We start from the raw sequence: 24265 nt of genomic DNA, 5'->3' as shown, positions 1-24265 counted from the left end.
GAAGTAATAGTAGTTTCCCAGTTGTTCGAGACGTAGGATAGGTAATATTCGAAATGACAGTAGTTGGATCTCAACGTTCAAATGGGCATCCGGTTCAGAAATGTTGAAATCAAGTAGGCACAAAAGGAATTCAGCAGACCCAAATAGAACCAGAATGGGTGCAAACCTGACATAGCATTTCATGTAAAGTAAACCACACGGCCAGACCTTATTGCCGCTGCAAAGAGTCCACATACTGCTATCACTTATCCGGCCTTCGATACGTCGTAAATACCATGCTATCGCTGCATTCGACCGCTGTAGCCGACACCCCCCTCTACTCTGAACTCAAGATCGTTGGCAAAGGCGGCTTCGGTTGCGTCTACCGGGCCAGGGACAATGCCACCGGCCAAGTGTTGCGCTCAAGGTCATCGACCTCGACAAGAAGGGAAACGATGTAGAGGATATTGCGAGAGAAGTGGCGTTGTTGGCTCTCCTGAAGGGAGGGGAGAGCTGTAATGTTATGTGGTATTGGGGTTCCTGGACGGGCATAGAGAGAGCGTGGTCGCATAGAAAGAAGATGAAGGCATGTGTAAAGAAGCGATCTTGAGAGAAAGGACAGAACGGCAGTGCTTGCGGAGACAGGTGCTTGCCACAGTAGGTTATGGTGGTGATGAACCGGGAGACGTGAGAACGGCGACCGTTGGTGGTGTATCACACCACTAGCAGTTGCTCACTGTCGAGCCTTCGGTGCGGTGCCTCAGAGAGGACAGATTGCCTACCCCAGAGCTGGCGGCAATGTCGTCCGCGTGGGGGTGGGCAGTATGCCACCCCGAAGGGGCAGGAGTGATAGGATGCATTGCCGGATCGATTTGAGGGGAAGAATTGCGAGTCACCCACTTCAACCCTTGCTCATATATCCATTGGCCCTTGGCCATCCACCGCTCAAAGGTGGCTTGAGCGTCAGCTTCGGCTTAAAGCCGCACAGCTGCCCTTGCACGCTCATAGCGCTCGCGCTGCATACGACGCCTGCGTTCCCACCCGGCCAAGGTATAATGGGTGACCGTGTACTGGTTTGGAGCGGGGATGTGATCCAGAGTATCACTTGTTGCAGGATATGGGCGAGCTGTCGAGAGCGACGGACCGTGAGGAGCAGTAGCAGTCCGACAGCAATCCGATGACATTCAGTGCGGGTGAGACAGTGATCGCGGGATATTCCGATGCAGATTATAGATGCAAGACATAGCATCATCTCATACAGTAGTGCAGCCTGACAACATGTAAGAGGATGGATGGATGAGCACGATAAAAAGCCTGCACACCTAGGTACCTGTAAACCGTGAATCCCATCCTAATCTAAACCCACTCTTGCCCATTCCCTGCGACCATCCATCCACCCGTCCATCCATCGCTCACGCTCCAGTGTTGTTGTTTGCTGGCATTGTGTTGTGTGTTGTCGCATGCTTGCAAGTCCCTGAACGCACGTCCTCATCGTTGTCAACAACAGGGACACATCACCCCTGTCTGCTGCGCGTCGAGCACCTGCTAATACGCAATACATGAAATTGTGGACTACTAGATTACACTGAACTGGACTGAGTGCGAAACGAGCCAAATCGATCAAGATATACACTCAAAGATGGATGGTGAAACGGTTTGGATTACACTGACTTACTGAAATAGTTGCGCGATCGGATGTCGGAGAGCTCTGGACATGTCCTGTTGCGGCAACAGCAGTGTTCGACAAGTTCTATACACAAGCGCGTTTGAGACACGCTTTATGTGTGTTGATAGGAGTAAGCGACATTTACCTCGTGCATGGTGGGCAGAACGCAAGGAGTTTAAAAGACTGCGTTGTGCGACCGAGTGTTTCCCTGCCACAATTTCCGTGTTGAATGTTCCTTCGGGGGGCACCACCCAGGTCGCCCAGGCCGGCCTACTCATCAACGCGTCACTACGAGGATCACGACGATTACGCCCCTCACTATGCTTAGCGTTATCAGTCATCATGCACATCTCCTTCTGGTCTTGGCAATGGAGCTTATGAGCCGCGTTCCGCGCAGTATCTTGATGCGTCTTCGGAAGGCGCTGGGCGGTGCAGCAGTCCACTGGCTCGTCGTACCAGCCATACGTTTCCTGCAGAGTACGCTGTCGTCTCTCTCTCTACCCCTGCGTCATATTCTGGACGGCCTTGCTGATGCGCCTATAGAGCATGAAACACCCCTCTTCGTCAAACCCTGCCGGGCCTCATATCAAATTCGATCAGAGATGTCTGCCATGCGCCTTGCCAGGTCGATGTCCACCATCCCCATCCCCCGCCCTATCCTCGGCGTCTCATGTTCGGCAGGCAATTGGATCATCATGACTCGCATCAAAGGCGTCACCTTAGGGTCGATCATCGAGCAAATGCCTGACGAAGACCTGCAACGCATCACAGCGCAGCTGCACGCATACTTTCTGCAGCTTGCCAGCAGCTTCGTGAGATTCCATCACCATTTGGGGACGTGATCTGCTCCATCGACGGCTCGGCCATCACGGATGAACGCCTGATACGATTTGGCCAGTGCGGCCCGTTTCAAAATCTCGAGGCGATGATGGATCAAATCGGCTGCAAGCTGCGCCGTGACTGTGGCCCGCCTGTCTTCACCCACGGCGATCTCGCTTGTCACAACATCATGGTCGACCCCGAGTCCGGCAATGTCACCGGAGTGATTGATTGGGAGCAGGCAATGTGGGGCCCTCCATTCTGGGAGATGGTGAAGGGACGCATGTCCCTGGTTGCGTATGATCCCAATACTGTGGGAGTCGCACGATGGCAATCGAGCTTGGCCGGCATCCTCGGCACTGGATTTGAAGAGGAGCTTGGGGAGGAACAACGCACGCTTGAGTGGGGGATACCATGGGACGCTCTGGAGAGCGAGCATTCCGGACACAGGGCGCATCCGCGAAGTGCCAACATAGGCGTTCTCATCCTTCGATTGTAGGAGTTGTCTCTTGCGCTAGTACAGGAGTTGGAACCCGCTAAGGAGTGTAATACTTCACAGAATGCACTAGCCCTGAAATGGATGACTCTCAAGCGTGTTGATCGGCAGCTCACGACACCCTATAATGAGGTACCCTTTAGGGGTATTTTTCTCTCGTGCCCAAAACAGGCAGAACGGGGGGTGCTGCAATGGCATGCTGCAGCAAAACGAGTGTATTAAGTAGGTAAAATCCTGCAGTGTGTGAGTAGTAGTATGATGTAAAACATGAAAATGGGTAGATAGCAAATTCAATATCCCTATGGCCATCTGTAAAAACCACACAGGTACAATAGCACGGGGTCCCTATGAGTGCTATGGAAGCTATGGGTGCTATGAGCAGACGGCCTGGCAGTGCTATTGGAGGACACTGATGAAGGGATCATAAGCCATCTTGCGTAATTCGGTTAGTCAGCTAGTACTCAATTCAACAAGAGGTCACTCAATGTATTCATTGCCGTTTCTTTTACAGAAGTATATATGCGGCAATCCCGACTGGATCAAGAGTAATAAAGACCTTGCCTTGACTTATCATCACTCTCCCACCGCTAACTAGGACAGGCTGTACAGAAGTTGCAAGCGGATCATGAAACAACCGGAAATTCACCTCCGTCGGCTCATAGGCCATATTCACAGCCATCAGGAGGGTGCCATGGGTTGTCTTCCAGTAAGTGAGGTCAACTGTGGAGCTGGTCAGGATTGATCCTGTAATGGCCTTTGGATCGAAGAGAAATGCTGTGAGAACGGGAAGACTTTGCGAGAGTTTCCTCGCCGAGTTCTCGATGCTGCTCGTGGTGGGTTCTACCCAAGGCACGATCGCTACGATCGTGCTCAGAACCATTGTATGACATGCAGAATGGAACATGTATTTACCTCGTGCACCATGATTGATAGCAAGAGTGCATTGGACCAACCATTCTTGCCCAGTGGGAGTGACAGCCCAGTATCTAGACTATTCTTGAACTCGTCTGCGCACGCTGAAAATGAACTCACTCCGAGCTGCCAAACCCTTGTGGGACGTGCCAAGTAGTAAGATTCCTCTGTCTTCCCGTCATCTGCGTTCGGAAGGCGAACTCGCCAACTCGAGTGGTAATATCCGTATAGCTCCCAATACAGTTGTCGCAGCCACAGTCCCCCAGCTCTGTGGTGCAGGAAGTATTCCACCTCACGGAATAAGTTGCGTTGATCCCGATTGGGTAAGGATCTTCCATGATAATATCCGCTCCGGAGGTGTATTCCGACCAGTGGTAATTCTGGCAATTGAGCACAAGTGAGACGGGGTGATAGCCGTCCAGCTCATAGATGAGGTCGCGAGCGATCGATGTAGCATTGAGAGGATCACTAGTTGTCGAAAGTTAGTATAATGGCGAAAGTTCAGGGAGTTGAAGCACCTCGTACCATCCGGCTCATCCCCAGTATACCAAAGTAGGAGGTTAGTTCTGTTCTTAAGGCTGTTCACCTGCTCCGTCACAGAGGATAGGTTCATGTAGGTCCTGCAATTTCGTTATTTCCGGTCCGTTTCGCTACGGGATGGGGCTGACCATCGCATGTCGTACATTAGCCACAGGCCAAGCTGTTCCATTCTGTCGAGCACCATGTTAAAAGCCGTGAGGTTGTCAAAAGTTGGCACAGGGTGAACCATATTGTATCTGGTCACATAATCGGCGACTTCCCATCAAGATAAGAATCGAACGCCAACATACCCAATCTCCTTCGTATGGTCCAGGATCGTAAGATTGTATTCCAGGTAGCCTCCGAAAGTGGTATAGAAACCCAAGGGAAAGATCGGTTCCCACACCCCGGTATCGAAACTCTTCACTAGCGTCGCTCCAGTCCTGGCATCGAACTTGGTCGTCGACCCATTGAATGGGTTTGGCGGTAGGTAGGTAAGCCTGTTTTCTGCCTTCACCTCCTGGCCGTCAGGGAGATCAAGCACGCAAGAGAGGGTGTAAGGTTTAGAGCGAGGAGTCAGTTGGCTGAAGTTGAACGACATTTCAATGCCGGTGAGGCCAACATCTACCTCCCCTGCCACTAGAACCGTGTCGTCCACCCACACATGCACTGGGAGCGTCGCCCCAGGCGGGATATGCACATGCGTGCCGACATAGTTGCTCTACCCTACATCTAGAAGCAAGCTTCCCATTTTTTCAGGTGCCAGGTAAGGCCTCAACACAGGCGCACAGCCAAAGTTAAGCAGCGGAGGCTCTGAGTACGCCGGGATGTGGAACTGACCGCCAGGGTTGGTGGGCAGGGATCCTGGCTCGTAGAATTTCCCGCACCAGGTTGGGGCTTGGGCTGCTGCTGAAGCGGAATGCGTGAGTGACCACAGTGCGCATGCTAGGAGGGAGAGGAACACCGACCAGAGGGCCATTAGGAATAGCTGGCAGGCAAAGGCATGCCTACTCGAAGAGGGCTTATAAGTAGCAGGCCCAATGGGGGGGAGAGCACCGGACGAGAGCGCGCTGTCATTATCGACCCACGGTAAGGATTTATCTGGATTAATTTTGGAGTAACAAGACAGTGGCATGTGAGATACAAAGCTTCCAGAAGTACAACAAGGAATGTGTCAGAGGGAGATAAGTATGGAAAGCCGATGATAGTACGAGCTTCGCGATTTCACCATTGCCTCCGTTTCTGCACGGGGTCTGGGAGGCTGAAATTCGATGCAGAAGCACATCACGTGATCTCGATGGCACAGTGCTAGTACTAGTGCAGACTCCTGAACTGCACTGACCCAAAGGTCCCAGGTCTGCACAGAGTGCCTACCCTATTATAAAGCAGAATTCCTTTGATAGGCAAAGTTGCCAGAATGGCCCTCTGGGCCCAATGACTCCTCCGGCAGACCCTATCGCTGCCTGAAGGAGGTGGCGTCTGGGTGTTTGCTTGACTCAAATACGAATACCTCACGTTTCTTCTCAAAGTTAGATATCATGCCAGCTGCATCCCAGAAAGATCTCTTCCAAATTGAGCAAGCAAAAGGATTGAGGAACGTGCCTTGGTGCGACCAGTATGAACGCATGATAAGCGGCATGCTGTACGTCGTCGCGTCGCTCTCTTAGCACCCACGGCGTACGACTGCTCACTCCGATATCGGCAGCTATGATGCTATGGATGCTACACTCGCCAGCGCCCGCTTCCGTGCACGCAAGTTGATGAACAAATACAACTCCCACTTCCCGGATGATGCTACAGCTGCGTCCTTGACAGCCGATCGAACCGCGATACTCAACGAGCTCTTGGGCAGAGCGGGCGATGGCATATACATCGAGCCGCCTTTCTCAGTGGATTACGGTAGTAACATCTCTTTCGGGGACAGGTTTTACGCAAAGTACGCTAGCTTTGCCTTCTCGATCACTTCTGCTCACTCTTGAATCTGCAGCTTCTATCTCACGATACTCGACTGCGGATTAGTCACGATCGGGGATCGGGTTATGTTCGGTCCCCATGTATCCATCTTCGCCGCGACCCACGAGGTAGAGGTGCAGTCGAGGCGTGAGAACATCGAGTACGCCGGGTCCGTTCTCATAGGGGACGATTGTTGGATCGGTGGACACGTCACTATCCTGCCAGGTGTTACGATAGGACAGGGGTGCACAATCGGTGCAGGAAGTGTAGTGACTAAGAGTATCCCAGAATGGAGTGTTGCGGTAGGCAACCCGTGCAGGGTCATCAAAAAGGTCCACCCTCTTCCACCTGTCCAAAAGACGATGGAAAAGTTACCACCAGCTCAATCTATACCTGAAGTGTAGCATTCACTCTTGAATCTAGGTTAATTTATGTCCTTCAGATTCTGACATCCTTCCGATCTGTGCCCCGTCCTGCCCATGATTGTTTCGGTCTGTCGTCAATTGGTACCCCCTTCGGTGACAAAGCCAGTGTGATCCCTTCTCTGACAAGCCATGAATTCCGCCACTTACAAGTTTATGATGTGAAAACTATCCTTTCCGTGTGCTTAGCTCTCCCCGCTATTCTTGCAGTTCAACCAAACACACTGGTCCGGTTTGTCCATCACGAGGATAGACAAACCTTCTGATGGCGTGATCCGGCGTTGAGCACATATTTCCACTGTGAGTTATCTAGTCGTACCAAGACTTGCCACCGACCATTTGATCAGCTAATGAATATGACTGAGTACACCATATAATCAGTCATGGTACACGATCCAGACGAAACAAGTTGAATATCAGTATTAGTAAACGCGAAGCGGCATTGGCAGCTACTCAGGAGTAGCTGGGTTTCATTTAACAATCCACTGTCTCCATTAAGTACCTACATGTATTGTTTAAGTCAGGAGACGTGATGTACTGGTCGAGACGAGATGCAAGCCTGAAGGGTTGTATTGATATTGACATGGAGTAGGTGCGATTTTACCGCTGCATTAGCTGTCATGCCCGAAAGGCTGCTACAGGCTCTGGAGCAGATCAATACCGAGCCATTTTCAAGCGAAGCCGGGCGCATCAAGTGGCTTGTCTGATTCATCACCGACCAATGCGGGTATCCGGGGCAGCTCAGCTGACGCTTCGGCGGCGGTTGGCCTCAGCTCTGGATGACAAGAGAGAAGCCGCAGAATAAACTTGAGAAAATCGGGAAAGGCGAATCGTATCATGTTTGGGCCAGGCGACACGTCCTGATAATATAATAGACTTGCCCGTTGGATCTCGCCTGCATGTACCCGATACTCTTGGTGTATGATCAGAGCTCCGCGTCCGTACACGTGCCACCACATCAGTGTCAGTGTATGCCAGATCACAGAGGAACCCACGTCGAGAGCAAATGGATCACATACGGGATGGTATCCGACAACTCGGCGACACGTAACGGAGCCGTTCCCCAAATTCCAACGACCGTACGTGTACTCTGGTGCTTCACACTCCCGGCGGAAAAGTAAGAAGATGTGGAGAAATCAAAGAAAACAACACAAACGTCATGGGGTTTCCAAAACACGGGGGACGGCGATTGAGGAATATCATCCCCGTAGCTCCACAGGCAATTACTCCTCGACAAATCCAACATACGATGCGTCAGTTATTAGCTCTCAGGTCCAAAAGTACTGGTGCTGGTTTTCGTGTTTCAAGTGCTGGAGCACATCATCGTCACGCGTGGTCCCAATGTCGGGGGGAATTTGACATGAGACAGGTGGGATCGAGTTCATCGAATACAAGCCCCGCTTGAGGCCGCATATATGGAGGTACCTCAGTCACTGCTCGGGCGCGTTCGAGCGCTGTGGACAGTTCAGCACCACAATTTCCGGGGTAATTTGATTGATAAACAACCCACCTTCAAGGGCGCAGGCAGTCCGTCGAGAGGCAGAGGGTCGACTTGTGGGGGATCACTCATGTCGGTGGCTGGGAACAGTTGGTCTTCGTTATTGCCTACGAAAGGATCCGATGAGTTCTGCTGTTGCAACGCCTTCAGATAATTGGAGCAGTGATCCATTGCAAAGATGTGAAGGAGGGACGACGGAGGCAAACATGCCGGGATAACCGTTCCCTCCGAGACTGTTCTACGTCTGCTAGGGGAGCGTTGACAATATCCACCTTTTAACGCAGTTTCTCGACGCACATGCATCACGCAGCTTGTTGCGTGTGTCCCTCGTTATAAGAAGTCAACCGGATCTTTTACTTCAAAAACGTTCCGCAAGTGTACTACCAAACTCCCTTTCCTCTCCAGAATCCCCTCAACATCCCTGTCCAGCCGCCGTAAGTGCTCCATCACAACATCCATACACTGCCATTATCAGCCACGCACTGCACCTCAGAATCAGACTCACAAGCAGTAGAATAACATGCTCCTCCGCATGCGTAATCCCCCTTAGGGCAGAGCGTGCCCACGTCACAGATATACGTGGCGGCATCATATGCTTGTCCGGAGCAAGCACACTCACTAGATGTGCTGGAGAGTGCATTATTGCTGCAGCACTGGGAGGTAGGCGCATAACAGGCGCCGCCGCAGAAGTACTGGCCGGAAGGACATATGTGACCATTGTCGCACACCCTACCCCACTGTCAACGTACAGTATCAGTGCATGGGGGAAAATACGAACTGGGTCCCGGAATCAAAGTTTGCGCCTGAGCACGTCCCGGTAGGGCCCGAGCTGGGGGAGGTCATCGTTGTTGTCGGAGGTGGAGGAGGGGTCCCACCTCCCACCCCACCCCAGGAGACACCGTTAGGGCAGAGAGTGACAGTGTAGTTCTGGATGTTGAAGTTGCCGTAGCTCTTAGTGCAGGTGAACGTCGAGCTGAAGTCGTCATACGGGAACGTATAGCAGTTTGGGCATCCCTGCACTCGTCAGCCAGCATATACGGAGCAACGGAGGTAGCACCTTTTTGAGGAATTCGAGCGTGGGGAGGATGTCCGTTTGCCACGTTGGGTTCATATTCACACATTGGGCGGTGGAGGAAGGGACGTATTGTGTGCCGAGAAGTGTGTTCCAATTTGTGCAACCGCAGCAGTACTGGTCCGCCCCGCCGCTGTAGCAGGAGCCTTGTTCACGTTCAGGCCATTGCATTGCATTTCGTTGAAAGGCACCTACCGCTCGTGCCGCCGCAACCTTGCAATGCGCTTATGGTCGTGGTGTAAGGTCCATTCGTCACGCTCTGAGCACAGTTGAAGAGACTAGTGGGGATGCTGCTGCCACATATGGCACCCTCGCTCCAGTAACCCGAGAGGTAGCCGCATACTTCCTCTAGCTGGCCATTCTGGTTGATTACACCGCACACCTGGCCAGAGGGGCAATTGGTATTGCTTGTGCAGCCCTGACAGGGATGAGTACTGAGCTGCAGTAGATTTGGACCTCCTCACCTGAGGGCTGGTGAGCGAGGGTGAGGTCACCCATTGGTAGACGCTGGAGGGGGGCGCCATGTTCCAGGAGCTGACGCCCAAACCAGAAGTATCAGGATTCGGGCTGCCAGGGTTGCCACAAGTGTATGGGTTGCCAGAAACCGTATTCGTCGAATCAACAACCTCGGGCGTGATGGAGACAGGTACTGCGACACCAGAGATGATGGAAACATCGTAGAAGTCAGAGCCAGTCACAGCGAGGTTGAACTCAGCAAGGGCATAGGGACCGGTGGTGCCGCAACCGTGAGCATCACAATTTGCTAGAGTTTGCTGACATGTCGTACCTGTTCAATCCTCCCTCAACAAGAGCGGGTGCAAATATTCCGATGCTTACCATCCTGGCAGAAAGCGAAGTTCCCGTTCCAGGCGGTGTTGACACCAGCATAATACGGATAAGTAATTACACTGCTGCTTCCCTTGGGGACACGGAAACTCCCTGTGTTCGGGGTGGGGTTGTTCCAGTAGCAATTAGGGTTGCCGTCCCCTAGGATCATGTATCAACACAATCTTTCTCAATAATACAACGGCACTGATGACTTACCAGCACAGGTGGACCCTCCAGGACATCCGGAAGAGCAAGTTCCCGCAGCTCCGCTCGTAGGTTGGAGCCAGACATCACCGGTGCACTGATTCGTGAATGTGATTGTTCTGGCAGTCTGGCCAGTGACCAGAGAGGCAACACTAAGCACTGAGAGCAAGATACCGAGGCACATATTGGATGAGAGAGCGACCTTTATCAGCTGAGGGGCATACAGGGTGCATAACAGCGCCTTATAGTGATTTCGCACACCATACCTGGATACGGAAGATTCGAACCCCTCGGAGAATCTCGGCAAAATTCAGCCAAAGGATGTGGCAAACCTACAATATATCGGGTTGTTCAGCAGGAATATGCAATGACGCAGATAGGTACGGATACAACCTGCAAGATTCCATGGAAACGAGAGAAGCGTTCGGGTCAGGGGCTCGAACCATGGGGGCCCGACGGCCATTCTGGCAACTTTGCCTCCGAATTGGGGTCTCCGGAGGAAATATATGAGAGCATGTAAAATTGCAACGGACGGAAGTTTCGAGAACATGCAAGACATCAATACCACGACAACCACCACAGAAGCAAGATATGGCCCGCCGCTCTCAAACTGGCCTCACCTCACCTTAGTGTACATACAGTAATAGGGTTGAAGAACGTGTCTTGCAGTTGAGATCAAAATGAATCTTGATAACGGCATGCCGTCGGTTACAAGCCTTTCTGCGTCAGAAAATTGAGATTCGCTCCACGGGACGTGCTGAGGGCATTTCGCGTGAAGGAGTTTCTGGAGCTGACAGGGGATTGTTCTGCAGCTTGCGAGTGTTACAAGCTTGGGGTTATGATCATGTGGTGTGGTGATTATGCTTACTCGTCGTGTTTCCAAGTTTATCTTCACCTTGTTAACTTTGTTTGCCAGAAGCGCAGGACCATCACACGTTCATAGAGGAATGAATTGTTAACAAACAGGACGTGCTTTACACGATATCTTGATAGAGGGACTACCATTGCTGAAGTTCGGCTGACAGGGTCAACCACGAGTTTCTCGCGTCCACAATGAGGCTGTCAATCGTTACGGGAAGGTCGGCGATAATCTGCAGTAATCCGGCCAAGTCGTTCGTCTCCTGCGTGAGACTGGCCCAGGATGTCGTTACGCTGACAATTGTGTTCACGTAGCTATCTTCTGTAGCGCGCACAGCTTCCATCTGTCGCTTCGCTTGTTCGTACTGACCAATATTCCGCTCAAGGTTGTTGATGTCGCTCTCAGTGTGAGTAATCTCTTCAACGAGCACTTTGATCAGTAGGCCAATGCCAGGAGGGAGGGGCCACCACTGTGATTCGCATAAGTGGACAGAACGGAACTGGAGATGAACTATGTCAGTCCGTACCTTGACCCAATCATACTTGGCCAGCTCATTCTTCTTCTCTTGCAGCGTTCGCCGGCTTTGATCGATTTCGGCTTGAATCTCATTAGATTTACTGACCAACTATATTCGCATTAGTATGCGGACTCCCCTTCCAGAGAGGAGGAGCTTTGCCTTATTATAAGCCAGTACACTGTTGTTCTTCAGCGTGAGCACATCATTCTGGGCAGCCAAGGCTTTCTCATTCCCCTTTTTGGCTTCCTCGGCTCGCTCGTGTTGTAAATGTTCGAGACTATCCTTGGTCGCGCTGCCAGACAGGGCATTGATCTGCTGTGTCGTGAATTCCATGTAGAACGCAATTGCGTCCCCAAGTTTCGGAAGGACGACGTCAGTGATATTCGCAGACAGCTTCCTTGCGTCAACTGCCCCTTCCGGGTAAAATCCACTAAAAAGGGTTATATAAGCATTTAACACTTCGTTGTTGTCGGCCAATGAAAGAACCTACTCCATGATTCTTGCAGTGGCCTGGTACTGGTCCGCCGTGTTGGAGAGCGTTTGGCGTTTACAGGTGAGAGAAACACGTGGGGCCCGAAGCGCGTTCAGTAGCTGTTCCTCCGTCGAGGCGCTCATCAAGGCCATCGTCGTGGAGAGCCGTCTCGCATCAGAGTCGGGGTAGAAGAGCAGTGCGATTTGAGGATCATTCAAGATCTCATCGAAGGCAGGTAGATATGGTTCAGATGTGGCAGACTTCAACTCTCCAGCGACAGACATGACACGCGCCACGCGTTTCTTGGATAGTTCCAAGACAACATTCGATGGTGGGGAGACTGTTAAAGCGAATGCGGCAATAGACCGGGGTGAAAGAGATCCGGTGAGACGAGTCACATATTCTTCCAAACTCTCTTCATAGCGCAACCATTCACCGGCGACAGACGCCAGCAGCTCGGGTGTCAAGACATTCGATTTTTTCCTGCACGCCTTTTCAGCGCGTTTGGCTCAATGCACATCGGAACCTACCAAGAGGCGCACTGTTCAAGCGACGTCCTGACCCCCTCTTCGATGCTTGTCCAGGTGGAGCGCAGTATTGCAAAGCGATCCCCGACAGACTGCAGCTGCACGAGCAGCTGTGGCATGACATCCACAGTGTTCTGTGCCTGGCGAAGTGTATTTTCAAGCCTTTTCAGGAGTCTAAGGTAAGCAGTCAACATGAGTTCTGAGACAAAGCATAGTCGGTCAGGCTGGCGTACGCGTACAACTGGGTAGTTTGAGTTCCCGAATCGACTGTGGCCAGCGGATCTATGCTCCATTCCGGAGCGAGAAGTGTACCAAGAGGGCCGGCGCCATCATGAATCGCAGTGACAGCGCGCGCAGTGAATACAGACTGCAAGATGGAATCGATGGCGATTTCGAGGTCATTTCTGCCCATATCGCCGCCCTGTTTCAGGACCATCTCATATTTGGGCAATTGAGCCGCTGTCTACGTTCGTTGTAAGTGATATTCGACTGCAAACGTGGAGGCCGTGCATACCCGGGTGAGATTATCTTTCAACGCTGTCACTATTTTGGACAATCCGGGCAGAAGGCTTTGAATCTTGGCTACAATCGAATCCAGTTCCGGGAGATTCGACTGTTGATTCTCTCAACCCAAAACATGAGACAGTAGTCCGTTTGAAGGTGACGCACCCCGAGGAAAATCAAGCTCCCCTTCAATATTTTAATCAGCTCCGTGTCAGGAGCGGTCGCGAAGGCCGGGATGAACATCTGTCCCAGACTCCATTCAGCCGTGCACTTTCTCAAGGACAGCGAGGGGGGTTTAACGTGCCCTTTCGCAATACCCGTACGTAGACAGGTTGGTGACTACGGCAATTGTCCGATCCTTCAGATGAGCAAAGGCTTTGCTGTTCTTGAGGATGATCGCGCTCAATGAGGTACTGCTGCCTTCGCTGGTCGGGTCAGTGACTTTGAGTTCTCTAATAGCAGGATATTAAGGCAACGATGATGTGCTAGAAGCTTCAGCTGACCTTACGAAAGGGAGACGGCTTGCGTCTTCCAACAAGCGCGTGGTGTCGTTTACGTACGTCAAGAGCTCGAGCATAGCCTGGGGTGCCTCGGGAGGTGGAGCGAGCGCATCTCGGACATCCTGCACTGTGTTTCCTTTATTTTCGTCCCTCGTCAGAAGGCGCAAGGAGACATGTTTGGTCGGCTCCCTAGCATGACGTAGGGGAATTAGCTTCGGATTGGACAGCGGAGCAGATGTAACAGAAGCCGAAAGAATGGCATTGACATTGTGAACGGGAAGAACATTACACGGATCATTTCAAGAAGAGATCGGCAGCTTACCTTGAAGTGGTTACCTCTTTGACGAATGCGGTGGCATCGGTCCTGACCGCCGTCCACGCCGCTGCAGCCTTCTTGGCGTCAATCTTCTCGCCCGTCCCACCTCCTTCAGCAAATATCTCAATACCGGCGGGGATAGCTTTTGCGCCCGCCTCGACCTGCGTAAGGTGGCTCACGAGTGGGGTGACGTCTCGAATGACGGTTTCGAGGTCACGGAAGTACTGCTTCAAGCGGGTAGCGATGGTCTTCTCAATGGCACTTGCAACGTCCTCTGGCTTCAAGTGGGGCTCAGTGTGAGGCGGCAGCAGGGGGGCGGTGAACGCGTCTGCCAATGGCTTGGTAATGCCGCGGAAGCTGAGGTGGAGGATATCAGCGAGCTGTGCCTGCGAAGTCATGTCCGGGGTGAATGAAGCGAACGGCGCCAGGGGCGAGGCGACAAGGTCAAATAGGGTACTCTTGAAGAAGGGGTCAGTGGAGCCTGCCTTCCACTGCCGGATGTGGGTGGACAAGTCAGACAACTCGGTGAGGACGTCCTTGAGTACAGTCGGATCGAACGCGAGAAGATCATTCACTTTCTGCAGGGAATAGATTAGGGAATTGCGCGAGTGGTGGCCAGAGAGAGGGGACGAACCGACTGTGCAGCGTTCAGCGCTGACACGTCGATAGAGTGCCAACCCGAGACGAGGGACTTGAGGGGTGTGACGAGGGTTGCCCGATCCTTGACGCTGAGAGCGAGAGGTGCAAACGCTTGACCATATGTTGCCAGATCCTGACACAGTGGGACGGCTGCTACCTCAATGGAGTTGATAGACTGCCGAACGGCGAACACGTCCGCTGGGGCGCGGTTCAGTGAAATGTGTAGTGACGATAGTATGAATGTGGGTACGCACGTTGGTAACCAGATACACCAGTGAAGAGAGGCATGAGAATATCTCCTTGGGCCTTGTTGACGGCTTTGATGGACTCGGTGGAGCCTTGGAGATGCTGGCTGAGGTCGCCAGGCATTAGCGCTGAGAAGTCAAAGTCGGTTGGAGATGACATGGTAGTGAGTAGAACCGATATGAGGTTCAAGAGTATAGCTTGAAGGAGTATGCATTATAAAAAGTGAGAGATATAAGAGCATTTTGAACAGAGAGCTTGGGTTGCGCTCAACAGAGTAAGAGGATAGGATTAGGAGCGAAACAAGTCCCTTAATGCGGCTGGAATGCAACCATCAAATAGATCCTCGTGCGCAAATTACTATATATGCATCATGATCCTCATGTAGCGGTCTTAACGATCATAGCGTCGTTCTGCCGCTGCTGAAAAGATGTACAACAAAAACCTCATTTAAGATATTTCCATACTTGAAAAGCGACACTTACGGTAATACGTTCCACAGAGATCCGTGGCCAGAGGGACCCACTCGGACATCAACATATGAAGGGTCCATCGTCACGCGCCTCTCGATCAAATTCCGAGTACTGCTTCTCAACGGTCATGTTGCTATCTACGGTAGCACCATCTCTGGCACCCAAAGCCTCAACGGTCCATCTTCTACAATTCCGGTCGTACCGTCAACGGCCGCAGGCACTACACACAAGCTCAGGCACAAGGCTCTGTACTAGCGTCGCCAGGCTTCCGTTCAGTTCTACTTGCAACATACCTCGTGTATTGTTCGGGGCCTGACTCGAGGCTAGTTCGGGCATGGAAACTTCAATTCTGCTCAAATGGTCCATTGCTCTGCGTCATTCCTTCTTTTATCCGAAGAACAAGTCTTGCTTCGTCTACAATGACCGCACACCATCACTTTCGGCGAGAACAACGGTATATTTACGGAGCAATAACGATCACATGAAGCTTTCATGAAGAAGGCGCTTCCAAACGGCACGACACAACAAGACACAGCAAGATCGTGCGCTGGCCAAATCTAATTCAGCCTCTGCAGCTTGCTACATCAAACACATGATGCAATTCCAGGAGTGGGTTCTGACTTTTCCCGAATCTGGGCTGCATCGCCCAGTGGTTTCGATTCCGGTTGATCCTTCCATTTAGATTCAGCTCCATGTGCCATTGTCGTTTACGTGGAGCTGGTGTCCGTACGTGGTATCTCATGCGGGCATCCAGGGTGAGCTCTGTTCTTGCCCTTTTAGCTCGCATCCAACCGAGCCAGAAGAGTGGTACGCAACCGACCAACTCCTTGTGCCCTTTCCTCGCCGGCTTCTGACTCCAACGCCGCATACAACTGCACCTATTTCCTGTCACGGTCCGGCGGTCCTCGGACCTCGTCCTGTGCAAAACCTCAGGTACGATACGCTAGCAGCCATCCTAATTTCTGACACCTTCATTGCAGCTTATTGATTGCTGCTGTAGGGAATTCTTCCACTCGTCTTGCGGGCTATACGCTGGGAATCGATCAGAGTACTGCCTAATGTACTCCTTTCCTTTGGTCCACATACCATGGCTCATTGACGGGCACAGCATGGATATAAAGGCTGGGGCGGGGTATTGACATGTTAGTTCATTAACCGACTCTGTCAAATCTTTCACGCCTCTGTCAATCAGCAACACCCCTCTGAAAGTGATCATGTCTGGCCCAGTGAACATCGTCTCAGCGCTTGGGGCACCCAAGCGTGTTAACGATCTCACTCGCTCCCTGGATTCGTACAAGACGATCACGAATACGTTCGACTCTCTGTTGCAGTTCCCTTTCCTCAACAACATCGTCCTGTCCGACCAATCGGAGAACGTCAACCAGGACCTTCGTAGTATTACGGTCAACGGGTATTCCAAGTTTGGCCAACTCAGCCAGAACAATGTCTCTGTTGCCCAGCAAATCATCACCTATGCCCGCGCGTGTCCTACGCTTCTCAAGAGCCTTACCGTCGCGGCATACGTAGCGAGCACTAAGAACCTCATTGACCAGTACATCGCCCAGGCGCAAGCAACCGCAGATGCCAGCGGGCCTTTCTTCAAGGAGGTGCAGGCTTAATCCCACTTCCCCCCCAAATGCTAAATGGGGATTCTAGTTCGCCGATTACATCCGCATCGTCGATGACCAGATCGCTGCGATGACGAAGAAGATCGGGGACCTGACCAGCCAGATCGCTGCCGCGCAGAGCAATCTTGACAATCTCAATGTCGGTCAAGTTGTCAGCGATCTCCTCTCCGTAAGTCCCATCCCCATTATGTCAGGCTGTCTGATACATTGCGTGTGCAGCAATTGTTCAAGCTTGCTGCCGGCGAGGACGGCGAGATCCAGATGGCCACCATGCTTCAGGTCGGCATCGACACATTCAAGACCACTTTCAAGAAGCTCTTTGAGGAGAAAGCAAAACTTCAGAAGCTCATTGACGGTCTCACCACCCTGCAGACGAACTTAAAGCAGATCAAAACAATGTTCACCACTCTGAGCAAGTCGCTCACTAACGTTCTCGCGGACTCGACTTCCCTGCTTGGTATATGGACAGACGTCTCGGATAATCTGGGAGAAGTTGATGATGTAAACCGCAAGCTTACGGCTGAGGAGTTGGAGAAGACTGGTAGTGCCTGGAGTGCCGCCTCAACGACCGCGCAGAAATATGTCAACGCGATTACTGGCACCCCCTCAAAACCAACAAGTCTGAAGAACGAGATACGCAGTGCGGTGGACTCTAAAGATGTGCCGTCTCTCCAATCTCTTCCGTCTTCCAAGGCCGAGCTAGCCCTGGCCAAGTACATTGCACAGGCGAGCGCCTCTGGATTGATCTCTCCGTGAGGGTTTTGTCACCACCATCCGCTATCTCGTCTCATATGAATGCTCTAGGGATACGGAGACCAGGCTCCCTGTTTCTTACATGGCTGCGGTAGCTGAGTTAAATCTTCCCCAGGGTGACAAGGAGAAGCTCGAGAAGGCTGCCAGGTAGGGGTAAATGACGGGATGGGTGTTCTAGCTAAAATTATTGCAGTCCTCCAGAACAAACCCAGGAGACACTCGACTTGCTCGCAGACCGCGCTTCTGGTATTCTCGGCGAGTTTAACGTGAGTTAATTACGGCGGGTTGATAGACTGTGCTTGTGCTGATTCTATATTAGACCATCCTACAGCTGCCCTTCTTGGATCAGCTTCAGTGTACGAACCCTGACAAGGGCGACGAAAAGATTGTCATCCAATCTATGGTGACAGCTTACCAGACGGTAATGGATATATCTTCTGGTACCCGTGATTCTCGATTTTAACACGGTTCGTAGGAATACTTCAAGCTCCAGCAAGATACGATTCCTCTCGCCATGAACTTGAAGACCTACTCAACAGCTCAGATCAAGCTTCTGCCGATAGTTGATCCATCGACCAACCCCAAGCCCGGCTATCTCTCGGTTGATCAGTACTTGGAAGCCAACAAAGGCCTTACTGATCAGTACAAAGCTGCCTCTGAAGTCATTTTCAACGCCACGTACGCCCCAATTCCAGCCGACTGCCTGTAGTTCAGCTGCTAAACAATCCACATAGCCTTGCCTTCAAGCAGAGATGGGACAACGCTTGCCTTGCTGTCAAACAGGCTATCGAGGAGTGCAAGTCAAATATTACGGCGTGCGTGTCTTGCCCGGTTTAGACACCATGTCTGCTCACTCCAGCGTAGCTGGGAAAAGACGATTGGTGAACTATCGGAGGAAGTGAAAAAGCAAACTCTTTATGCTGTGCTCGCCGGTATTGGGGCAATTGCATGCTTTGCAGCCGCAGCATTCATTCCTGGTGGTGGTATGTTTCCAGCAGTCGTTTTGATGTTTGCTCTGTTGATATTCTCGCTTCTAGTACTCGTGTCCGGTGCCCTTATTTCGGGCGGCGTCGCACTTATCATGGAAACCATCAATGCGCTGAAACAGCGGAATCAGCTTCTCCAGACCATTGAAGAGGTAAACAGGCATGGAACGCTACAGGTGCTTTCGCTCACGGTCTTTACACCAGCTGAAAGTTCGGATCGAATCAACTAGGGAGACCCAAAGGAGGCTCGAAATGTGTGTATAGTTTGCCCAACCGACCTACAATGTCTCACCCAAATGTTCAATAGCCTCCTACCCTTGATGGTAAAGGTCGCAGACAGCCTCAGCGACATCACTACCGTGTGGAGCGATATCACTCAGGTCTGCTTCATGTAGCTAAATCTGGTCAATGCTGACCGTTTAATCAGAACCTCAACGACGTGCAAGCCTGGCAAATCCTGCTTGATAACCCGGATCTTTTGACCACCCTAAGGCCATTGATCATCGAGAATTGGACCAATGTGCAGACGGCGACGCAGACATACGTGGACATCATCACGAAGAACCCTGTCCCGCTCTAGATGCTGAAGTGCAGGTGGTCCTCTTCCTTACCAAGTAGGTTGATCAGGACACTTGAAAGCCTCGGATACATCGACCTCCTCCAAAGTCAAGCCACAAAGTGTAGGGATGTGTGAATACAATGTCAATGAAATGATCTCATATTTGGTGTTTTTATCCGGCCCCGTGTTTTCGAGACGACTGTCATTCTTCAGAGTGAACTCTAGGTGGCGGCTTGCATCGCCGTATCGCCGTGTTGACGCTTCCCTAATATACACAATCAATCGCGCCGCGTGCCGATAGGCAGGGTAAGATGTTTACATGTTAGAGGAGTTCCTGGTCTCCCTCCTCCACTATTTGCCCCCATTCAAAAGGAAAACGGTGAGCGAGTTCCTCCGATGACTCTTTTGGGGTTACCAACCCTGGGGCCTGCTATCACGAAGAGTCAGAAGTTCCCCTTGAACAAAGAAAACAACGGAGGATGTGATGCATCATTTCCGATTTTCCTGCTATGTACATCGATTTGACCGAACGAATCAATGCAGCCTGCGTACGGTTTCACGAAGGCTGAAAAGTCTAGCTACGAAAGCATTATCGGAATCTTGAGTTGAAGTATACGCGGCGGTTCGAACTCCCACCCATCCTTTACAAGGGCCGCTCCATTCCCACCGGAAGGAATCCCGCCGTCTCTCAATCAATGATGTAGGGGAGTTGATAGGTCTGCGGGCATACCAAGATGTTCTGCCTTCCAAGGTCGTAGTGATCGAGGACGTCGTCGTATGTCGGAGACGAGGGGTACTTGGCAGGAAACTCGGTGCGCAGCCTTTTGGCTACTAGCCGAAGGGCTGCTTTGGCCTTGGGTGAGACAAGCTCCAGATACTTGGACCGAGCCAAGCCTTAATCCAGCAGCCGAGAAGCAGAATTGGGCGCACCGCTGTCATCCTGAACTAGATCACTCTTCTTAAGCGGCACCTCTCTCTTAACCAATGAAATCGAACAATGCCGTGTACATAGATCCCGGATTGTGCACGTGCAGCAGGGGGCGGCAGAAGAGGCAGTGGGGAGATCGAGTGTCGTTCGCTGGCTGCTGAGCCGGCTGGGGATGCTGCAGAGGCAACGGGTATGACAGCCTTGATAGCAGCTGGCGGAGGGCTCTGTCCTGGCAAGGCTTGGGGCTTTGGGTTCGGTGCAGAAGGGGCTGCAGGCTTATGCTGAACGCGGCTCAGATTGTAGAGTGCTGTACAGGAACTTGTTGCTGATCTTGTCGAGGAAGTTGAGGTTATCCTCATCCACTTGATCTGCTGGCGGACGTACTCTTCCTGCTTGGCGTCGAGCTTCAGCTTGATGAAGATCTGCTGCAGCATCTCGTTGAAGTAGTTGATGCAGAGCTGCCAGAAGAGTTGTCGTCGAAGATCTCGAAGCCGTAAATATCCAGGACCCAAATCAGCCGCGGGTAGCTCGAGTGAAGAGCGAGGGAGAGGTTGATACGCGCCACGTTCCACTCGAACAGGTTGTTGTACGCCTTTGACCATGCGTCCCTACCTGCACTCGCTTGGGCAGGGTTGAGCGGGACCACGGAGCGTGGAGGTTGGATTAGAAGAGATTCATCAAAGTCAACCAATACACGGACCTCGCCTGCCAGCCCTCTGCGTCTCCACGATCCTGCTAACCAACACCTTCTCGACCGCCGCGCCCTCACACTCCATCAGATAGCCAATAAAGTCCTTCTGGCTTGTAGGCACCTCGAGAGGATACAAGACCGCATTCTTGAGCAAGAACATTAACCGAAGGCGATTGATATCGCACATAGCCGTTCTTTCCCTTCTTTCCCTTCTTTCATCCCCCATCTTCCAATCCCTTCTCACCTTCTCAGGCATCTGCCACGACGGCGCGGGTGCAGTCCCCCCACAAGTGTGAGCAAAACCATTTCTGTGTTCCCTTTCTGCCTCTTTGTCCTTGCTCATTGATACGAGTCCTGACGGCCGATCCGACAGCGGTCGACCACGATTCGCTGATGCTCAGGTGCTCAGATGCTCAGATGGGCACGGCTGACACAGCCTGCCGACGGCATCCATGCCAAATACTCCAGAGTTGACAAAGAAATAAGAGTAATAAATTCAGGTATGCGTGCCTTTCTACATTGTCGTCTGCTGGAACGAATAATACCACTTGACAATGTACATAACAGCCCATTTTGCGTTTTCCACCAAGAACCAAGTTCATGGTGATGCTGTTCTGGTATTAGACCGCGATACGACCAGGTAGTTTGCGGATACGTAGCACACACCAACCAGTTCATTCTTTCTAGAGTCTTGCCGAGGGCAATCTGTGAGGAGCCATCCACGATGAGAGATCATTTGAGCGGATAGCGACTACGTACCTGCAGAATTTTTCTGTAGAGCTCGAATCTTGTCCAGGACGTCTTGCGCACTTGGTCGCCCTCGGGGATCGGGATAAGTCATCGATTCACAAAGATCTGCCATTTCCGCATATTCCTCAGGTGCGCATGGCAGGGTTGTCTGGCTTAGTAAGCATGCTGGGAACTTACTTTCGAGCACAGTTCTTACCAACGTTTCTCTCAGAAGCCTTCCCAGCTGCCAAACGTCTGCCGCTTGGGGGTTGTGCGACACGGGCCGACCCACTTCCGGAGCTGATGGCCTAGTGTATCCCTCGCATGGGAAACCGGTTACAACAGGGGAACAATCAGCGAACTCGAACTCGATGAAAAACAACCGTGTCTTGGGATTCCATGCGTCATTACTGACCCCGTTGAGATTTGCAAGGATATTCTCTGCACCAAGATCCTTCAGATACGTTAGAGTTGGATACCAGACATTCAAAGAGACGGGCGACGTACACGGTGGGCAATGCCTTTTTCGTGCAAATACGCTAGTCCCTTCAGGCAATGCATATCTGTACACGCTTGATCCACATTGGGAAAGAACTCGCCTCCGTCAATTGAACCGCAGCTTCGTACATATCAGCCATTGAAGCCCATTCCAGCGGATTTCCCGAATCCAGAGCTGGGAATACAGCAAAGGTAACCGTTGCTAGGTTTTGCGCAGTGAAGGATAGGAAATGTTCGGCTATGAGACAGTGATTCCTTGGATCGCACGGGCTCGCCAGAAACTTGAGGTGCTGAAGTATTTCAAGAAACCGCAGGCCTTCAGGCTCATGCCCTTTGCGTTGAAGCGCTACAGCTTCTATCCACATCCATCTCCCATTGTTCATATGCTGAACGGGACGACCTCGTGTCGTCTGAAGACGATTCAGGGAGATGTTCTTCGTGGTGACCCAAAAATACGCTCACCATGACCGAGAATCGCCTTCTCGCTGGGAAGCCGTCAACTTTGCAGCACACAGGGTCAAGTCCGCGTTCCTCTCCCATAGGTGGCGTTGCAATAGTATGAAGGTGTGAATTATCAAAGTTGAACAGCAAATACCCGTTGTCGCGCAGCAGGCCTTCGAACTGTCTCCACCACACATGAGACTCTGGCATGCCCACGCGCTTCAACTCGTAAAGAGATATCTTTGATGATGAATATCACAGTAGTACATGAGCACGGAGACAAGAAGATCATTGTGGAGCACTCACCGTCTGTGTAGTCATATTGTGTGCTCCGTCGTGCGGCCCAACCACTGCGTCGCCGCATGGTGGACCCCTAACGAGCTGTCCACAAACTTGAAACGTCCACCATACCCTCCTGCGCATTTGACGACCACATTCATAATATTATGGCATTCCTGACTCGAATGTCAGCAATCACATAACCTGATCCTCACCGGCCATACTGCATGACATTGATTGTTTAGCGTATCCTTTCGGCCATCCCTTTGAACCGCAGTCGAGGTGCTGCGTTGGACCGCATTAATGTCTTAGCCCATATATATATATCCCCTTTCGGCCAAAGAACATCGTTTGCTCCGTGGCCTTTCCTTCTCTTCCTGCCATCGTACAGATGGACAAGTACAAACCGACCAGCATCGGAACTGTCCCCTTTCGAGAATGGTCAACCCCTTTCGAAGTCTACGGTACTATACCCTCTCCGCAAGGGATGACGCCGCTCATCCTGTTGCACGGCGGCCCCGGCTTTCCTGGCAGGCACATGCTATGCATCACATCGCTCGCAAAGTCGCACGGCATCCCCGTGATATGCTACGACCAACTGGGATCAGGGAACAGTGTTCACCTTCCGGACAAGCCGAAAGATTTCTGGCAAACCGAGCTGTGGGTCGACGAGCTCTTCAACCTGGTTGAGCAACTCAGCTTGGAACGGTATGACCTCCTCGGCCACAGTTGGGGGGCGATGCTGGCTGCGGACTACGCCACTCGCCGACCGACGGGGCTGCGCAAGGCAATCATTCACAGTGGGGCGCAGTCGTGTGCCGATTGGGAGGATAGTGCGATCGGGCGACTGCGGACAATGCCGGACGAAGTGCAAGAGATCATCGATCGTTGTGAAGAAAGTGGCACGCTCGACCTACCCGAGTACCACGAGGCGACACTGAAGTTCTTGAAAGTGTATGGATGCCGGTTAGATCCCTGGCCCGTGGAGCTGCTAGAGGCGCTGCGTCTAGTCAGTGAGGATCCCACTGTGTACACGGTGATGTAGGAGCATTTCATTCTATGAAAGTCAACTTGTTGAGCGACTGTCACTTTCCCAGGTCAGGGCGGTCCGAAATCCACATCAATGGAAATCTACGTACGTGGGACATCTCCGATCGCCTGAGCGAAATCAATGTGCCCGTCCTGATCATCAACGGCAAGTATGATGAAGCTGATGATGTCATCACCAAACGTCTTGCGGATAAGATTGCAGGTTCTCAGTGGGTACAATTTTCTAACAGCAGTCACACTGCCATGGTAGAGGAGCAGGAGGAATACCTGAAGGTCGTAGGTCGATGGCTCGTTCAGTAGATTTG

General features: G+C 51.9%; 8 protein-coding genes across 8 annotated transcripts; 4 read left to right on the top strand and 4 right to left on the bottom strand.

Annotated features, from left to right (window-relative positions):
* Positions 1-1965: 1965 nt before the first annotated feature.
* On the top strand, positions 1966-2963 carry DACRYDRAFT_109184 (kinase-like protein; the record flags this gene model as incomplete). Its single annotated transcript, XM_040768833.1, has 3 exons — positions 1966-2122; positions 2189-2457; positions 2544-2963. The coding sequence occupies 3 exons, from the start codon at positions 1966-1968 to the stop codon at positions 2961-2963; spliced, it is 846 nt and encodes a 281-aa protein (XP_040627363.1).
* Positions 2964-3533: 570 nt separating this feature from the next.
* DACRYDRAFT_109183 (uncharacterized protein) lies at positions 3534-5370 on the bottom strand (the record flags this gene model as incomplete). Its single annotated transcript, XM_040768832.1, has 8 exons — positions 3534-3551; positions 3607-3818; positions 3873-3946; positions 3993-4340; positions 4391-4492; positions 4556-4648; positions 4703-5112; positions 5173-5370. 8 exons carry the CDS (start codon positions 5368-5370, stop codon positions 3534-3536), a joined length of 1455 nt encoding a protein of 484 aa, XP_040627362.1.
* Positions 5371-5929: 559 nt separating this feature from the next.
* DACRYDRAFT_100958 (trimeric LpxA-like protein) lies at positions 5930-7473 on the top strand (the record flags this gene model as incomplete). The annotated part of the gene is made up of 5 exons (XM_040767507.1): positions 5930-6033; positions 6097-6327; positions 6379-6646; positions 6787-6998; positions 7359-7473. The coding sequence occupies 5 exons, from the start codon at positions 5930-5932 to the stop codon at positions 7471-7473; spliced, it is 930 nt and encodes a 309-aa protein (XP_040627361.1).
* Positions 7474-8604: 1131 nt separating this feature from the next.
* Positions 8605-10552, bottom strand: DACRYDRAFT_100957 (Osmotin thaumatin-like protein; the record flags this gene model as incomplete). Its single annotated transcript, XM_040767506.1, has 8 exons — positions 8605-8726; positions 8770-8993; positions 9043-9278; positions 9322-9482; positions 9532-9754; positions 9801-10123; positions 10174-10323; positions 10381-10552. 8 exons carry the CDS (start codon positions 10550-10552, stop codon positions 8677-8679), a joined length of 1539 nt encoding a protein of 512 aa, XP_040627360.1. The 3' UTR covers positions 8605-8676.
* A 629-nt stretch (positions 10553-11181) lies between these two features.
* On the bottom strand, positions 11182-14897 carry DACRYDRAFT_23341 (uncharacterized protein). Its single transcript, XM_040773207.1, is given in 14 exon segments — positions 11182-11222; positions 11288-11698; positions 11756-11852; positions 11904-12171; positions 12218-12220; positions 12235-12699; positions 12747-12917; positions 12977-13206; positions 13258-13356; positions 13413-13490; positions 13552-13699; positions 13751-13936; positions 14070-14641; positions 14690-14897. 7 exon segments carry the CDS (start codon positions 13177-13179, stop codon positions 11367-11369), a joined length of 1539 nt encoding a protein of 512 aa, XP_040627359.1. The 5' UTR covers positions 13180-13206; positions 13258-13356; positions 13413-13490; positions 13552-13699; positions 13751-13936; positions 14070-14641; positions 14690-14897; the 3' UTR covers positions 11182-11222; positions 11288-11366.
* Positions 14898-16234: 1337 nt separating this feature from the next.
* DACRYDRAFT_117414 (uncharacterized protein) lies at positions 16235-19365 on the top strand (the record flags this gene model as incomplete). Its single annotated transcript, XM_040770381.1, has 14 exons — positions 16235-16351; positions 16419-17025; positions 17075-17215; positions 17266-17798; positions 17851-17946; positions 17993-18065; positions 18119-18220; positions 18275-18477; positions 18534-18614; positions 18664-18782; positions 18837-18937; positions 18990-19039; positions 19093-19165; positions 19213-19365. Exons 2-14 carry the CDS (start codon positions 16633-16635, stop codon positions 19363-19365), a joined length of 2118 nt encoding a protein of 705 aa, XP_040627358.1. The 5' UTR covers positions 16235-16351; positions 16419-16632.
* Positions 19366-21714: 2349 nt separating this feature from the next.
* On the bottom strand, positions 21715-22952 carry DACRYDRAFT_109177 (uncharacterized protein; the record flags this gene model as incomplete). The annotated part of the gene is made up of 6 exons (XM_040768831.1): positions 21715-21861; positions 21910-22146; positions 22200-22311; positions 22458-22600; positions 22653-22871; positions 22938-22952. The coding sequence occupies 6 exons, from the start codon at positions 22950-22952 to the stop codon at positions 21715-21717; spliced, it is 873 nt and encodes a 290-aa protein (XP_040627357.1).
* Positions 22953-23301: 349 nt separating this feature from the next.
* DACRYDRAFT_16908 (peptidase S33 tricorn interacting factor 1) lies at positions 23302-24260 on the top strand (the record flags this gene model as incomplete). The annotated part of the gene is made up of 2 exons (XM_040771242.1): positions 23302-23951; positions 24008-24260. The coding sequence occupies 2 exons, from the start codon at positions 23302-23304 to the stop codon at positions 24258-24260; spliced, it is 903 nt and encodes a 300-aa protein (XP_040627356.1).
* Between the last annotated feature and the right edge of the window lie 5 nt (positions 24261-24265).

Source organism: Dacryopinax primogenitus, assembly GCF_000292625.1.
Source record: "Dacryopinax primogenitus strain DJM-731 SS1 chromosome Unknown DACRYscaffold_13, whole genome shotgun sequence".
NCBI classification, from domain to species: Eukaryota; Fungi; Basidiomycota; class Dacrymycetes; order Dacrymycetales; family Dacrymycetaceae; genus Dacryopinax; species Dacryopinax primogenitus.
Note: the sequence above shows the minus strand (reverse complement) of the source record. Positions and strands in the feature narration are given on the sequence as shown.